Here is a 16,859-nt window from a genome sequence, read left to right as displayed (position 1 = left end):
AAAAAAGTAACCAGTTGAGGAATGACTGAAGAGAAAGCATGCTCTAGCTGTCAGTCAACTTGGAGGGCATGAGCCCATGTTCTAAATTTAAATACAATCTGTCCCTTTCTCCTTGTATATCCAGAGTTTCCTTTCACTTCCCTCAGTGCCTTCAACTAATCCCATTCCTGGTTTACTGCTTGGCAGTGATAATTATATGTGTGCACTGTGGCAGTTCAACCTTTCATTTGCCACTTCCCATCTTATGATATTTTCTTTTTTCTGTGGGAAATGATATGACAGAATCTTGCCATTTATATGTTCTTCATTTTTGACTCCAACCATGCACTACGGAATAGAAAGGATTGCAGTCTCCTTTACTTTCTTCTGCCGTTACTGAAAATGATGTTAGCTCATTGCTCATCGTCGTCACTTGTCACTGGCTGCTGTTTCCCCCACTTCCCTTGGTATTGTGTCTACATGTCATTGCTATAGGGGGAATTAGTAAACGGGTGATGTCAGCCCTTTGACTGGAGGTTAGCATTTCAAATGCTCAGATATTTTTTGTTAAAGCTCACTTAAAAAAAAAAAATGAGACAGTGTCTCTGTCACCCAGGCTAGAGTGCAGTGCCACAATCTCAGCTCACTGCAGTCTTCACCTCCCAAGCTCAAGCGATCCTCCCACTTCAGCCTCCCACATAGCTAGGACTATAGGCATGCACCTCCACACAGGGCTGATTTTCATATTTTTTGTAGAGACAGAGTTTCGCTGTGTTGCCCAGGCTGGTCTTGAACTCCTGAGCTCAAGAGATCTGCCCACCTCAGCCTCCCAAAGTGCTGTGACTACAGGCACCAGCCACCACTTCCAGCCTAAAGCCCACTTCTTTCGAAACCTCAACATATCTCCAGATCAGTGATTCCCAGATTTCTTGTCATTGTAACCTCTTCTCCTTATGTTTGGTTTAGATATTTTATTATATCCACCTTTTTTCCTCACCTTGCCGATTATTCCCCAGGGAGAAGAGAGCAACATTTTTTGTTTTTTTATGAAAGGTAAAACATTTTTGTTTTAGTTTTGAGGAATTTTTAAGAACATACAACACTCAGTGGTCTATTGGAGAAGTGCTGGAGTGTTGCAAAAAAGCAATCACTGCTTTGAATCATGGAATAAGGTCATTTTAATCTCACTGTTTTTTCTTTATGTGTTTTGTGGTTAAATAAAAAAACACATAATATGAAATCTGCCCTCTTCACAAACTTTTAAGTGTGCAGTACAGTGTTGTTAACTGTAAGCTCATTGTTGACAGCAGATCTCTGGAACTTTATACCCATTGAATAGCAACTACTCATTTCTCCCTTACCCCTGGCAACCACCATTCTGGGTCTGCTTCTGTAAGTTTAAATACTTTAGATACCTCATACAAATGGAATCACGTCATATTTGCTCTCCTGGGACTGGCTTATTTCTCTTAGCATGGTGTCCTACAGGTACATCTGTGTTATGGCATATGATGAGTTAATCTCACTTATTATTTCTTAAAGTGTAAATACAAGACTAACACACACACAAAAAAACATCCCTTGTGTCTTCCATGGACCGTTTAAGGTTTCAGATGCTCACAGTTAAGGCTTATGTTTTGGGGGTCCTGGGAGGATGTAAGTTCCAGTTCTTTTTTGTATAATGAGGAAAGTAACACAAAAGATTCTAGGACGGCAGGTACAAAGAACAGGTTAAGAACGGCCCTTGAAAATATATATTATCATTGCAGACATCTTCCTGGGGTCAAGTCATAATGTTCCCATATAAATAACTGTTGATCCATGAGGACCTTCTATGAGTCTGTGTTACTGATACTTTGTTTTGTTTTTGGTGGGGTGTTTTTGTTTTTTGTTTTTTGTTTTTGAGATGGAGTCTCTGTTGCCCAGGCTGGAGTGAAGTGGTGTGATGTCAGCTCACTGCAACCTCCGCCTCCTGGGTTCAAACAATTCTGCTGCCTCAGCCTCCCAAGTAGCTGGGATTACAGGCGCACACCACCATGCCCTAGCTAATTTTTTGTATTTTTAGTAGAGACAGGGTTTCACCATGTTAGCCAGTATGGTCTCGAGCTCCTGACCTCATGATCCGCCCGCCTCAGCCTCCCAAAGTTTCACCGCGCTTGGCCTGTTTTGGTTTTTACCCTAACTCTTGGAGAGAAGACTTTATGACTAAAAACAAATCAAAAAAAAAAAAAAAAACCTTCCAAAAAGAGATTATAATTATTAAGAAAGAACTCTAGCTGATGATGGAGAAAGTTCAAAGATGTTGTATTATTCGTTTTTCTCTTCTTTTAAAACAATTAAGGCCGAGGCGGAGGTTCAGCCTGTAATCTCAGCACTTTGGGAGGCCAAGGCAAGTGGATCATCTGAGGTCAGGAGTTTGAAACCAGCCTGACCAAAATGGTAAAACCCCATCTCTACTAAGAATACAAAATTTCAGTGGGCATGGTGGCACATGCCTGTAATCCTAGCTACTCAGGAGGCGGAGGCAGGAGAATCACTTGAACCCAGGAGGCGGAGGTTGCCATGAGTCGAGATCATGCCATTGCACTCCAGCCTAGGTGACAAAGCAAGATTCTGTCTCAAAAAAAAAAAAAAAAAAATTAAAACTAAAAGAAAATATGCTAGTTGTTTGCTGCTACATAATAAATTAGTCTGAAACTTAGTAGCCTAAAACAGTAATAAATATTTGCCATCTCACACAGTTTCTGTGGGTCAGAAACTTGGGAGTAGCTTAGTTTTGTGGTTCTGGCCTGGAGAGTCCCATGAGGCTGCAGTCAGTATGTCAGCAGGGACTTTGTCCTGGCTTTGGATTGACTCACTGACATGGCCGTTGTCAGGAGGCCCCAGCTCCTCATAACATGGACCTCTCCTTTGTGCTCTTTGAGCATCCTAACAGCATGGCAACTGGCTTCTCCCCGAGCAACTGATCCCACTAAAAGCAAGAAAAAAGCTGCAGTTATGCACTGTCCTCCCACTATATTCTATTCAAGTGTGTCACCAGAGTAAGTCACTAAGTACAGCCCACACTCACAGGGAGCAGAATTAGCTCCACCTAAAAAGGGGGGATTTGATAAAGGGATGGAAGACCCATGCCACCAGAAGGGTGGACAGGACCTTAGCCAGATATTCTAGTGATGCTCAGGGACAAAGAAAGCGTGAGTGCATGGAGTGTGAGCACAAAGTCACAGCTATGGTCAGTGCCAGAGCTGGAGATGGGGGAGAGAGCAAAGGAACACCTGGCCAGGCAACCCTGAGCATCCTCTGGGAGCCAGGCCCGTGGAGCGGAGAGAGGTCACAGGAACGGAGTCAGTGGCTCAAAGATGTATCAGAGATTTACTGAGGATGAAGCCAGGAGACCAGCAGAGAAGTGATGCAGGTAAAGACGGTGGCTTTGACCAGGGAGCAAGGGTGGATGCCCCAGGCCAGCCCTGGAGCTTGGCACTGCTGGAGGAAGTACCTTATACCAATCAGAGCTTCGTTTGCTGCTGCTGAAATGGAATGGTGCCACCAGGCCCTCTTCTCCACTGGAGATGCTCCTTCAGCTCAGCAGGACACTAGCTCGGAACCCAAACTGCATATTTTTGTGGATTGGGAGGAGGGCTGACACCTTGGTGGGAGAGCCTCTGAAGCTGCCTTTTGAGGGAGTTTGCTTGTTGGCATTTTCAGTACTCCACGCTTCAAGAGTGAGCCGCCTCTTCTCATCATGGACTTAAATTCCCAGGACGTCATCTTTATTTTCTCCACAGCCCCTTTCCAAAACTCAACTTTTGTTTGCTTCATAAATTGCCCTCCTAACCTCCATGGACTGAGTTTATCTGTCTTGATGGATGAATCAGAGTCCCAAGCTCGTCTCTTTTGCTCCAGCTCCCTTGGCAGAGAACACAGGAAGTTGGGTTTTGCTTATGTGTGTGTTTAGGGAGGACTTTTTTCTTTTTCTGTCTCAGCCTTAGCTTGTGGGCAAGCCGACACCTGGGACCTTGACCCACCTCCATACGTGGGCTGAGGCCACATGGGGAGTTCTCCCCAGAACTGTTTGTGATGTTCCCTAATTCAAGGATGGGCTACAGTTTCCAAATCCAAGGCTCAGGGGAACTGTGGGAATTACTTTCCTGGAGCCAGCCTTATCTTATTTGTCCATGTTTTATTCATGCAAATTGGAAATACTCTCACTACTAAACTGTCTGCTGACCATCTGCCTAGGCAGTGGAGCTGTGGATGCTAAATGGCTTTTCTCAGCGCCTTCCTAGTCTCTCAGCTTCGCACTGTTTACATGGCAGCCACCTGATTGAGAACAGATCATCTTTTTGCTGTGTTATTAATAAAGTGCAAGAAATTGGGGCTGGGCACAGTGGCTCAAGCGTATAATCCCAGCACTTTGGGAGGCCGAGGTGTGCAGATCATGAGGTCAGGAGATTGGGACCATCCTGACCAACATGGTGAAACCTCGTCTCTACTAAAATATACAAAAATTAGCTGGGCGTGGTGGTGTGTGCCTGTAATCCCAGCTACTTGGGAGGCTGAGGCAGGAGAATAGCTTGAACCAGGGAGTCGGAGGTTGCAGTGAGCCGAGATCACGCCACTGAACTCCAGCCTGGTGACAGAGCGAGACTCTGTCTCAAAAAAATAAAAATAAATAATATAAATAAAGTACAAGAAGTTGAATTCGTGTGATTCTAGTTCCTTTTCTGCCGTCATCTAGGAATGAGCTTAGGCCAATATCTAACCCCTGGAGCCTCTTCTATAAAAGATTTGATCAAGATGGATCTCAGGGTGCTTCTAAGGCTCAAGTTCATTGGCTATGCCATAGTTTAGAAATATAAAAATATTATATTCCTAATATAAATATAAAAATATTATATTTATAATATAAATATAAAATTAATATAAAATATATTATAAAATTATATATATTATAAAATTATATATTTTTTATATATTATATATAAATTTATATATATAAATTGTATTTATATATAAATTATATAATTTTATTCATGCAAATTGGAATTTTATATATATTGAATATATAATTAATATATATAATATATTATAAAATACAAAATATATATAAACTAATATAAAAATATTATATTCCTAATAAAAATATTATATTCCTAAATTAGTAGAGAAGGATTTATTTACCACAAGAGGAGAATCTCTATCCTTTCTTTTGCCACTCAACTCATTAGAAAGGATCTGCACGTAACGTAGAGATTTCCCTCTGCATTGTGGAACCAGCAATTTCTTCATGTTGGGAAATAAAATCTAAGTTGGTGTTTTCTCTTAAAACCATACAAATGTTCCTAACATCTTTGTATAACTGAGGCTTATGCTTTGCTGACCATTTCTTTTAAATCCATTTTCCCAATACAAAAATATTGCTTGTCAACACAGACTTGCCCTTCTGCAGTTCTGTTTGTTTGTTTTTGAGTCACCCAGGCTGGAGTACAGTGGTGCAATCTCAGCTCACTGCAACCTTCTGAGGTGGGAAGATCACTGGACTCAAGGGATCCTCCCACCTTAGCCCACCAAGTAACTGGGACCACAGGCATATGCCATCATGCATAGCTTGCTTGCTTGCTTATTTATTTATTTATTTATTTATTTAGTAGAGATGGGATTTTACCATGTGGCCCAGGCTGCTCTCAAATTCCTGGGCTCAAGGGATTTGCCCGCCTTGGCCTCCCAAAGTCCTGGAATTACAGGTGTGAGCCATCATGCTGGCCTGCAGGTTTTTTTGTTTTGTTTAGTTTTTTTGTGAATAAGTTATACTTTTATTTTTCAGAAACAAAAATGACAAGTGACAACTTGCCTTTCTAAATGATTAAAGAGTATCAGAGTAATAAGCTATCTCTCATAGAGACAGAAGCCCAAGAAACACTATTATACAACTCTCAAAGTCCTATTAAATAAATCTCAGAATAATATACTTTTAACTAAATCAAGACAAAAACCACAAAAAATTATACAGAACTCATAAAATGTATATGAAGGAAAAAGGGAAATCTTTACATTAAAGATTGTATATGAGGATACATTAAATCTGCATATTAGAAGTTATTAAAATCAAGGTGGCTCAGATCTTTCATTTTAAAAATATGGATATAATTGTGGTTTTCTAAGTGTTTCATTAGTAATACTCAGTCTCGTAAGTCTGGTCTCATAATAATCTATAATGTAACTACTTCCATCTGGAGGTCCAGCAATCTGCATTGAAATAAGAATGAAATCAATTAGGCTCCCAATTCCACAAAACCCTACAGTGCAAAACTTTAACAAACCCAAGACACGGTATCCAAGGTAAAATCGATCTGCTCCCAACCATCCAAGAAAAAGAGACGATGCAACTGCCACTTTGTATGAATAGCCATTTACATTTCGGCAAGACATGGGCTTGAAAAAACCAACTTCATTCCCAGTAAAATGTGTTTCATTGCCACTGGAATACTTACAAGTTATGTTGGGTGCTGGAAAACATGAAACATGAGCTGTGTGGTTTGTACAGTTAACTGATTCTTGCGTAGCGTCATTTATTTTTGGATCTGCAACCCCAACTCTACCTGGCCTCCAAGGGGGGTGTTCCCCACAGAGGATGTCCCACTTTGAGGTCCTCACACTTAAGCGACTCCACGCCCCCGGCAGAGGTGGCAACAGCCCCCCAGGGTCCTGTGGTGACTGAGACTAACCATAGGACACCGAGGAGCCTGACAGTCACGACCACCGGAGCAGGCAGACTGGAGCGCCAGGCAGCCGCCATCTTGAAAACCGGCACTTCGGCTGGCCTGCAGTTTTAAAATTTGTTCTAAACGTCACTCTGGTTTCTCCCACTAAAAAATCTGACCGCTTAACCTCCAATTTTTGAATTTTATAAGTTGACTAATAAAGGAATATTTTGCTACAGTGTTAATCTTTGTCTTTTATCTCCTGGGTTTTATCTGTTTTTAAGTGAAATTGCTTCTGTTTTATAGATATTTAACTTATGATCTATGTTAGTATTAGGGTAAAATTGCGAATCAGCAACTCTGGTCATTTTATTGCTCTAGTTGAGTGGCTGAGTCAGGAAAATAAAAAGGGCATACCCAAACATTGACCTGTTTGTACCTACAAACGGCTGAGGACCAATTTTTAAATAGGTCACAGTTAATCAAAATCTCTGCACTTTAATTTTTTCCAAATGCTAAACTATGCCCCTGTACAAACTGGAATAAAAGTAGTCATAGCTAGCTATGTCTAGCATAGTCCAGAGTTCTCTGAAAATCTTTTCAATGATAACAACAACAAAAGCCAGTTTCTTGGAATGGTTCCTAAACTCTTTGCTATTTAAACCTTCATAGGAAAATGCTAAGTGGTGTGTATTTTGGTAGTAACATTGGTTCACTCAACTACTCAGCAGTTTTTGATTACCTGCTTGGTGCCGATTACCAGCGCCAGGCATTGGATCACAGAAAAGAACTAGAGAGAATAAATTGACGCGTCCTTAGCAGCACTGAGCCCATGATATGCAGACAATTTCAATGCATTGTGAAAATGCTATGATAAGAGAGAGCCCTGTAAGAACCAGGACCCCATTCTAAGTTGGAGGGACTGGATTCAGGAGTGAAGAGGGGTGAGGAAGGGTTAAGGGAGGTTTATCAAACAAAAAGGAAACTAATCTGAGACATAAAGGATATCTAGGAGTTAACCAAGCAAAGGTAGGGCGGGGTGGGAAATGGGAGAAATATTCTAGGAGAAGGAATGGCATGTGCAAAGGCTAGGGGCTAGGGAGAGCAAGACATGCTTGAGGAGTCACAGGAAGTTTATTACGGCTGGAGCTCAGGGTTCAGGAGGGAAGAGGCAAGAAATGAGGCTGGGAAAAGCTACTCAGAACCAGATCTTATCTGTTCTGGGTTTTACAGTTTAGTAAATGTATTCATTCAGGACCATTACCTTCTTCCTGGTAGTTAGAAAGTTTTTCTCAAGAGGAAAATGTAAATCTAAAACGTTTCAAATCCCAGAGAGAAAATATTTTTCCCAGGAGTATTTACCAAGTGTTAACATTGACTTTCAAAGTTTTCCTAGGATTCCTGCCATCCAAGGTAATTCTATGGCATATGGCATTTTTTTAGTAATTTGTAAGACAAAACATGAAGCATATTTTCAAATACTGATTTTCACATTAAACACTAATTGAAAACATTAAAATCCAATAAAAAGGGCTGGAGTTCTCAGATCACTTTATTCTAAGATGTGGGTAGGACTTTAGCCATTTGGCCACAATGGTGTTATCATCCACCCAGCATTCAGGAGATGGAGGATGATTCTCACCTATGTGGGATTGCAAGTCTAAGCTACTTATACCACTCAGATAATACCTCAAACATTTCAGACTGGGTGCAAATAGTAAGCCATGACCTTCGTTTATGATTCTAGCAATATGTGGCCTTTTCTCCAAAATATATTCATGCTTTTACTCTCTTGTTTTTCTATTTTGGTAATTTGTAGACATAACTAATTGCCTTGGCTTGACATTGGAAACCTCTGTAATCCAGTCTAGGCTACAGTTCTTAAGATTCTGTTTTCTTCTCCCCAAACACCTCACTCTCCAACAAAGCAAAATGAGACGGAACACCCCAGCCGTACAGATTATGTAGAGAGGCACCGTGAATGCATGAGGGAGGCTCTGGGTTTAGACTCAGAAAACCTAAATTCGTGACCTACCGACCCCATTTCCAGTCCGTGTGACCTCACACAAGACACTTAGCCTCACTTAATCTCAATTTCTTTATCTGTAAAATGACTGGCTTCTCTCACAAGATTGCTAGGAAAATCAAAATGAAGTCATGGATACAAAAACTTGCTGTGAGGCCAGGCACTGTGGCTCACACCTATAATTTCAGCACGTTGGGAGGCTGAGGCAGGAGGATCACTTGAGCCCAGGAGTTTGAGACCAGCCTGGCCACATAGCAAGACCCTGTCTCATTATTTTTAAAAAAGTAAAAATAAAAACTTCTCTGTGAGGTATAAAGCCCATTATTAATGTAAAGTACAGCAGTCTGCCTTCATCCATGGTTTTGCTTTCCACAGTTTCAGTTATTTATAGTCAACCTTGGAATGAAAATATTACATGGGAAATTCCAAAAAGAAACAATTTCTGCTTTTAAATTTCACACAGTCCTGAGGAGTGTGATGAAATCTCACCCCATCCAGCTCTGTCCAGGCCAGGATGTGAATTACCCCTTTGTGTAGGATGTCCAAGATGTCGACGCCACCCACTCATTAGTCCGTCAGTAGATGTCTCAGTTATCAGATTGACTGTCATGGTATCATACTGCCCATGTTCCGAGAAACCCTTATTTTACTTAATGGCCCCAAAGTGCAAGAATAATAAAGTTAGTGTATTGTTAGAGTTGTTCTATTTTATTATTAGTTACTGTTGTTAATCTCTTACTGTGCCTAATTTACAAAATAGATTTTATCAGAGGGGGGTGTGTGTGTGTATACACACATATATATAGTATCAATATATACTGTATATATACACATAGTATTAATATATACTGTATATATATGCATAGTATTAATATATACTGTATAAATTTAGTACTATCCACAGTTTCAGGCATCCACTGCGGGTTTTAGAAAGCATCCCCTGCAGGGATAAGGGTGAGCTATTGTATTTTTATTTTTCCTGCAAATGACACACAGTTTTCTTTCTTTCTTTCTTTTTTTTTTTGAGACAGAGTCTGGAACTACAAGGGCACACCATCATGCCTGTCTCCTTCACCCAGGCTAGAGTGCAGTGGCATAATCTCAGCTCACTGCAAATCAAAATGGACCCGCCTCTGGGGTTCAAGGAGTTCTCCTGACTCAACCTCCCAAGCTGGGATTACAGGTGCCCGCCACCACATCCAGCTAATTTTTGTATTTTTAGTAGAGATGAGATTTCACCATCTTGGCCAGTCTCGAACTCCTGACCTCGTGATCCACCCACCTCTGCCTCCCAAAGTGCTGGGATTACAGGCGTGAGCCACAGCACCTGGCACACACAGTATTCCCACATCTTGAACATACTGATCCCCTTGCCTGAGATTTTCTTACTTATCCCCACTCACCATTTTTAACTTTTGAAATCTCATTTTCCCTTTCATGAATTTAGTTCTGACCTACTCAGTAAGATTTTTTTTTTTTTTAAGAGATGAGGTCTCGCTATGTTGCCCCAGGCTGCAGGCACAATCACAGGCACTACAGCCTCAAACTCCTGGGTTTAAGCAATCCTCCCATCTCAGCCTCTAGAGTAGTGGGGACTACAGGATTTTTTTTTTTTCCCTGTCATTCAGGCTAGAGAACAGTGGTGCAGTCATAGCTCACTGCAGCCTTGACCTCCCAGGCTTAAGTAGTCCTCCTGCCTCAGCCTCTTGATTAGCTGGAACTATAGGGGCACACCATCATGCCTGGATAATTTATATTTTATTTTTTAGAGATGGGATCTCACGATATTGCCCAGGCTCCCAGGCTGGTGTCAAACTCCTGGGCTCAAGTGATCTTCCCACCTCAGCATCTCAAAGTGCTGGTGTAACAGGCTGGATCTTCATAAGCACTTTGCTGTAATGATGAATGTGTAAGTTAAACATTAAAGCAGAAGTAAAAAAAATGGATAATGAACTGGGGAAACTGGTGCCTGAGTAAGAAAGCTCGAATGCAAAAACAAACCCATTAGAACCTTACCTGGACTTCCTCAACCTCAAACCTGATGGAGTGATAAAAGCATGCACCAGTGGCCAGGCGCAGTGGCTCACGCCTGTAATCTCAGCACTTTGGGAGGCTGAGGTGGGTAGATAATGAAGTCAGGAGTTCAAGACCAGCCTGGCCAACATGGTGAAACCCCATCTCTACTTAAAATACAAAAGATTACTTGGGCATGGTGGCATGTGCCTGTAATCCTACCTACTCGGGAGGCTGAGACAGGAGAATCACTTGAACGAGGCAGAGGTTGCAGTGAGCCAAGATCATGCCATTGTGTTCCAGCCTGGGCAACAGAGCAAGACTCTGTACCAAGAGTCTTGGTGCAGAGCAAGTGGGTGTACCAACACCCACTTAAGAAACTTTCCTACCCGTAGACCCATAGTTAAAATCAGATTAAGAAACACTCCCACAAGTAGGCATAGAGCTTGAATTGTATATATAAGCTAAAGGAAAACTTGTAACTTTGAGTTGATCTGGTGAGTTTCTTGGACCTTCTCCTTGTAACTGGTTACAGAAATAAACTCCCTCCTTTCCCAGTCTGTCTGCATCTTGTTATTGGACTCGAGAACAAGCAGCCAGACCCTATTTGTTTGGGAACTCTGGGAATACAGCCCAAGAGATTATTTTTTATATTTGTATTTCTATTGTAGGACAGGTTGCACTTCACCTGTATTATAATTGCATGTATACTTGTCTGTCTGCACTTCCTGATTGTAACTCCCTATGGGACAGGAGTCAACCCTATCATCTCTCTGTTCCTCATGTGACCCAGCACAGCATTTAGTTCATGATGGACTGAAACAAATTCATTCCATGTTTCGCCTGCTTAATGCCATACAGTGCTGAAATGTGATTTAGTTAGTACGATTGTAGACCTTTCTCACCTTTTATACCATTTTCCATAGAAATTTCCCCTTAAGGAATGAATTCAGCTAAGCAGTAATAGAAGTTAGTGCTCTCATTATAGGGATACATATTAAAGTTGATGATGATTAGATGATATTTTTCTTTTTTAGTTTTAAATATACTTTTTTTAAAAAAGTTTATTTTAGGTTTGGGGGTACTTGTGCAGGTTTGTTACATAGGTAAACTCGTGTCGTGGGGGTTTGTTGTACAGATTATTTTATCACCCAGGTATTAAGCCTAGTACCTAATAGTTATATTTTCTGTTCCTCTTCCTCCTCCCACCCTCCACCCTCAAGTAGACCCCAGTGTCTGTTGTTCCCTTCTTTGTGTTCATGAGTTCTCATCATTTAACTCCTGCTTATGAGTGAGAACATGTGATATTTGGTTTTCTGCTCCTGCACTAGTTTGCTGAGGATAATGGCCTCCAGCTCCATCTGCGTTCCTGCAAAAGACATGATCTCATTCTTTTCTAAGGCTGCATAGTATTCCATGGTGTATATGCACCACATTTTCTTTATTCAATCTGTCATTGATGGGCATTTAGGTTAATTCCGTGTCTTTGCTATGGTGAATAGTTCTGCAGTGAACATTCCTGTGCATGTGTCTTTCTTTATGGTAGAATGATTTATATCCCTCTGGGTATATACCCAGGAATGGGATTGCTGTATCAAATGGTAGTTATGTTTTTAGCTCTTTGAGGAATCACCATACTGCTTTCCACAATGGCGAACTAATTTACACTCCCACCAACAGTGTATAAGTGTTCCCTTTTCTCTGCAACCTTGCCAGCATCTGTTGTTTTTTTGACTATTTAATAATAGCAATTCTGACTGATGTAAGATGGTATCTCATTGTGGTTTTGATCTGTATTTCTCTAATGATCAGCGATGTTAAGCTTTTTTCATATGCTTATTGGCCACATGTATGTCTTCTTTAGAAAAGTGTCTGTTCATGTCCTTTGCCCACTTTTTAATGGGGTTTTTTTTTTCTTGTAAATTTATAGATGCTGAATATTAGACCTTTGTCAGATGCATAGTTTGCAAATATTTTCTCCCATTCTGTAGGTTGTCTGTTTACTCTGTTGATAGTTTCTTTTGCTGTGCAAAAGCTCTTAAGTTTAATTAGATCCCATTTGTCAATTTTTGCTTCTGTTACAATTGCTTTTGGTGTCTTTGTCATGAAATCTTTACCTGTTCCTATGTCCAGAATGGTATTGCCTAGGTTGTCTTCCAGGGCTTTTATAGTTTGAGGTTTTACATTTATGTCTTTGATCCATCTTGAGTTAAGTTTTGCATATGGTGTAGGGAAGGGGTCCAGCTTCAGTCTTCTGCAGATGGCTAGCCAGTTATCCTAGTACCATTTAATGAATAGGGAGTCTTTCCCCCATTGCTTGTTTTTGTCATCTTCATCAAAGATCAGATGGTTGTAGGTGTGCAGCCTTATTTCCAGGCTCTCTATTCTGTTCCATTGGTCTACATGTTTGTTTTTGTCCCAGTACCATGCTGTTTTGGTTACTGTAGTCCTAGTAGTATAGTTTGAAGTCAAGTAACGTGATGCCTCTGACATTATTTTTTTGATGTTCCCTAATTATTATGAATTGAACCTCTGTTCAGCCCAGTTTAACATATGATGATCAGTATGTTCCAGAAAGATCTGTTCTTTAATCATCTTCTCAGCACATTACATACCATTGAGGAAAGCTAGCTAGTACTAACCTTATGAAATATTTATGGAATTATTATTCCTTATGTTTTTGTAAGTTAAAATGCTCCTCGCTGATTCAAAAAAAATTACCCAGGAATTTTTTGTGAATGAGATTAATCTTCTCTTCTCTGTTCTACAGACTATGACTCCCTGTTCTTCACAGAGGCCAAGCTCCCAGGAATATGGGGTGGAAGTTTGGAGACAGGTCAAAGTCATACATATCCCAAGAGTCTTGTTCTTATTTTCTCTGAGTTTACTTTGAGCTTTTTCAAAGTTAAAAAAAAGTAAAAAGCTTTTCACTTTTTTACCTTTTTTTTTTATTTTAGTCTTCACGTGTCAGTTCAGCTGATTTACTGGCTCAGAGACCATAATCCCTTCCCATGTACTAGATAAACCTGGATTACCTTCTACCTCTTCCCCTTGTTGACAAGCAGCCGGTGTTTGTGAAAAAGCATTGTCTTGGTGTTTGAAGTCTGCTGCCTTAGCCAGGTTCGGAGATCCATTCATCATCTTTGAAGCATCCAGCTTCCTAAAGGTCACACATTTTGTTAAAGGGACTCCCTGAGAATATACCCAAAAAGCAAGGATGAGGGAGGCATAAACAGCAGCTCCAAGGCCAATTTCAGGAGTATTGAGAACAATTTCTTCCTTGTACCTATAAATAATGAGTTTCCTACTTTTATGTATAGTTACTCTGAAGCGGCGCCAAATCTGAAATCCCTTGTTTTATGAGGAAATTATTTTCATTTATGGAAACAAAAAAATAAAATCTCCAAGGCCAGTACTGATGGTTGCTCTAGAAGGAATGCCTTTGGAAGTTCTACAAGCCCCAGGTTCACCTCACCCTTAGGATACTTTGCATGTAGTTTCTCCCAGTCCTTGTAAAGGCATAATATCCCCACCTTTAAAACCCAACCCATCGGCCAGGCACGGTGGCTCACACCTATAATTCCAGCACTTTGGGAGGCCGAGGTGGGTGGATCACCTGAGGTTGAGAGTTCAAGACCAGCCTTACCAACATGGAGAAACCCCATCTCTACTAAAAATACAAAATTAGCCGGGTGTGATGGCCCATGCCTGTAATCCCAGCTACTCAAGAGGCCGAGACAGGAGAATTGCTTGAACCCGGGAGGCAGAGGTTGCATTGAGCCAAAATCGCACCACTGTACTCCAGCCTGGGCAACAAGAACAAAATTCTGTCTCAAAGAAAACAAAAAACAAAAACAAAAAAACAATCTATGGATGGGTGCAGTGGCTCACACATGTAATCCCAGCACTTTGGGAGGCTAAGGCAGGGGGATCACTTGAGTCCAGGAGTTCAAGACCAGCCTGGGCAACACAGGGAGACCCTGTCTCTGCAAAAAAGTTTTAAAACTTAGACAGGCATGGTGGTATGTGCCTGTAGTTCCAGCTACTTGGGAGGCTGAGTTGGGAGGATCTCTCGAACCCTAGAGGAAAGGCTGCAGTGAGCCATGAGCGTACCGCTGCACTCCATCCTGGGTAACAGAGTGAGAGCCTGTCTCAAAAAAAGAAAAAAAAAATCTATAGAAACGATGAAAACCCCTTTCTGTGTCTCCCTGCACTGCTGAGGGAACTAATAATTTAAGTAAAATAAAAAACAAAACTCCAAAAAAAAAAGCACCATTAACTCAAGAAAAATAATCACTAAGATTAGCCAAAGTGCCAGTGCAGATATTTCTGATTTGGAAAATGCCAATAAGAGCAGAAAAGAGTATTTCCATGCCCCTGCGATCTCCTCCTGTGGGTAACACATCCCACATGCACTGGCATAGCTTTGCTTCACCTTGTTCCCATCTCCAACAACTCACACCCAGCCCAATGGGCTCCACTGTCTCCCAGCCCACTAAGAGCAAGTGTGACTTGCCTTGCTAAATGGTAAAGTCCTTCTGCAAAGCCTTCCAGTTCTCACCAGCCAGGTGCTTCTGTCCTGTGATCAGAGACACATACCCATTTCCCTGATTTCAGAGCAGTGATATTTGGCACTTCTGAGTCTCACTGAACAGTCTGGCTCTTCCTGGCCCAGACTGTTTATTACACCCACATCTAGCACCTTCTCAATTCCTCTCAGCTCTCAGAAAATTTGTCTTGTAGCTGTACTCGAACACACAGTAATATATCTCCTAAGTGACCAAGACACATGAGAAGAACTAGTCCACACGGGAATTAAGAGTATTCTGTTCCAGGTTCAGCCTTAGAGACAGCACCAAAAATGGGAGAAGAAACACAAAATCCTACTAGGAAGCAGGTAGAAAATCTGAGAACACTCAGCCAAGAGTGCAGAAGCAGAGGATGGGGTAGATAACGGAGAGCTTTTCAGTCTCTGGACATCACAAAAGGGCTCAGAAAACAACCAGAGGGGCCAAGCTGGAGAAGAGGAAAACACTGAGAAAGAGCAGGAGCTCAGTTATGCGCGGCTGGCTAGCATCTGGGGTTGTCTGCCAGGGAGTCGCAGCGGCTGGGCTGTGATGATGGCAGCAGCCTGGAGGGTAAAAACCTACCCAAATACAAACGCCAGATGCCCGCCAAGCAGCCAGCACGTCCTGCCCTCTGCTCCACGGAAGCCTGAAGGGGGCCATTCACACACAAAGATCTTTATTCATCCTCCTCCTTGCCCTCTTAAAGCCAAATCGAATGTCTTAACAAAGAGACAGTTGGACCAGAAATGAGCAGAGACCTGCTCCCAAGTTGGTGGGATTTTAAATAAGACCCATGCACTCTGGACACAGAGCTCCATCTCTGTACAGCACAGTCAAGGGTAGGAATGAGGAGGGCACAAGAGGGAAAGGGTGCAGGTGGGAGGCAGCTGCTCTATTTTATGAAAGTGGAAAGCAGTCCAGAAGGAGAATTGATGTCCCTGTCAAAGGAAGGGAAGTTAGGCATTGCCCGCTGTCCACCCCCACATGAATCAAGTGGTAGCGGGGCTGGTGTTACTAGCTGTCTGTACCCTTCACCCAGAACCAGCCTACTGGATTTTCTCAATTCTCCGCGAATACTGGTACCTCCCAAGTAGGACTTGGTCTCTCACTCCCCAAAGAGACCTAGGAACATAATTTCTTCTCATCTGGCCCCCTCTCTTCCTCTCTAACTTTCCACCTTCCTGTCTTCCTAATCATCTGAGTACCTCCTGCTCTAAAACCATGTTTTAACTGAGTGCTTCTACCTAGGGAGTTTGTTTGTTCGTTTGTTTGTTTTGAGACAGAGTCTTGCTCTGTCGCCAGACTGGAATGCAGTGGCGTGATCTCGGTTCACTGCAACCTCCACTTCCCTGGTTCAAGTAATTCTCCCTACCGCAGCCTTCCGAGTAGCTGGGACTATAGGCATGTACCACCACACCCAGCTAATTTTTGTATTTTTAGTAGAGACAGGGTTTCACCATGTTGACCAGGATGGTCCCAATCTTCTAACCTCATGATCCACCAGCCTCGGCCTCCCAAAGTGCTGAGATTACAGGCATGAGCCATCGCATCCGACTGGAAATTTTTTCTAAG

The 16,859-nt window shown here is 41.8% G+C and overlaps 2 protein-coding genes across 2 annotated transcripts in view; one reads left to right on the top strand and one right to left on the bottom strand.

The window, feature by feature from the left end:
• The window catches only part of IGFBP7 (insulin like growth factor binding protein 7), an 86,492-nt gene that overhangs the window by 44,406 nt on the left and 25,227 nt on the right, over positions 1-16,859 (top strand). The window lies entirely within an intron of this gene.
• LOC105709245 (TM2 domain-containing protein 1-like) lies at positions 6,109-6,775 on the bottom strand. Its single transcript, XM_012441066.3, has 2 exons — positions 6,603-6,775; positions 6,109-6,565 (listed from the first exon to the last, which is right to left on the bottom strand). Exons 1-2 carry the CDS (start codon positions 6,773-6,775, stop codon positions 6,109-6,111), a joined length of 630 nt encoding a protein of 209 aa, XP_012296489.2.

The sequence above is a fragment of the Aotus nancymaae genome, unplaced genomic scaffold (assembly GCF_030222135.1).
Source record: "Aotus nancymaae isolate 86718 unplaced genomic scaffold, 86718_ANA_hifiasm-v0.15.2.pri h1tg000006l, whole genome shotgun sequence".
NCBI classification, from domain to species: domain Eukaryota; kingdom Metazoa; phylum Chordata; class Mammalia; order Primates; family Aotidae; genus Aotus; species Aotus nancymaae.
The sequence above is the reverse complement of the archived record's forward strand: the minus strand, read 5'-3'. Positions and strand labels throughout refer to the sequence as shown.

Coding starts and splice junctions, on each gene's coding strand:
- LOC105709245 (XM_012441066.3), bottom strand. CDS start 6,775: ATGGCGGCTGCCTGGCGCTCCAGTCTGCCTGCTCCGGTGGTCGTGACT. Junction 6,566..6,602: donor AAAGTGGGACATCCTCTGTG/GGGAACACCCCC, acceptor TAGAGTTGGGGT/TGCAGATCCAAAAATAAATG.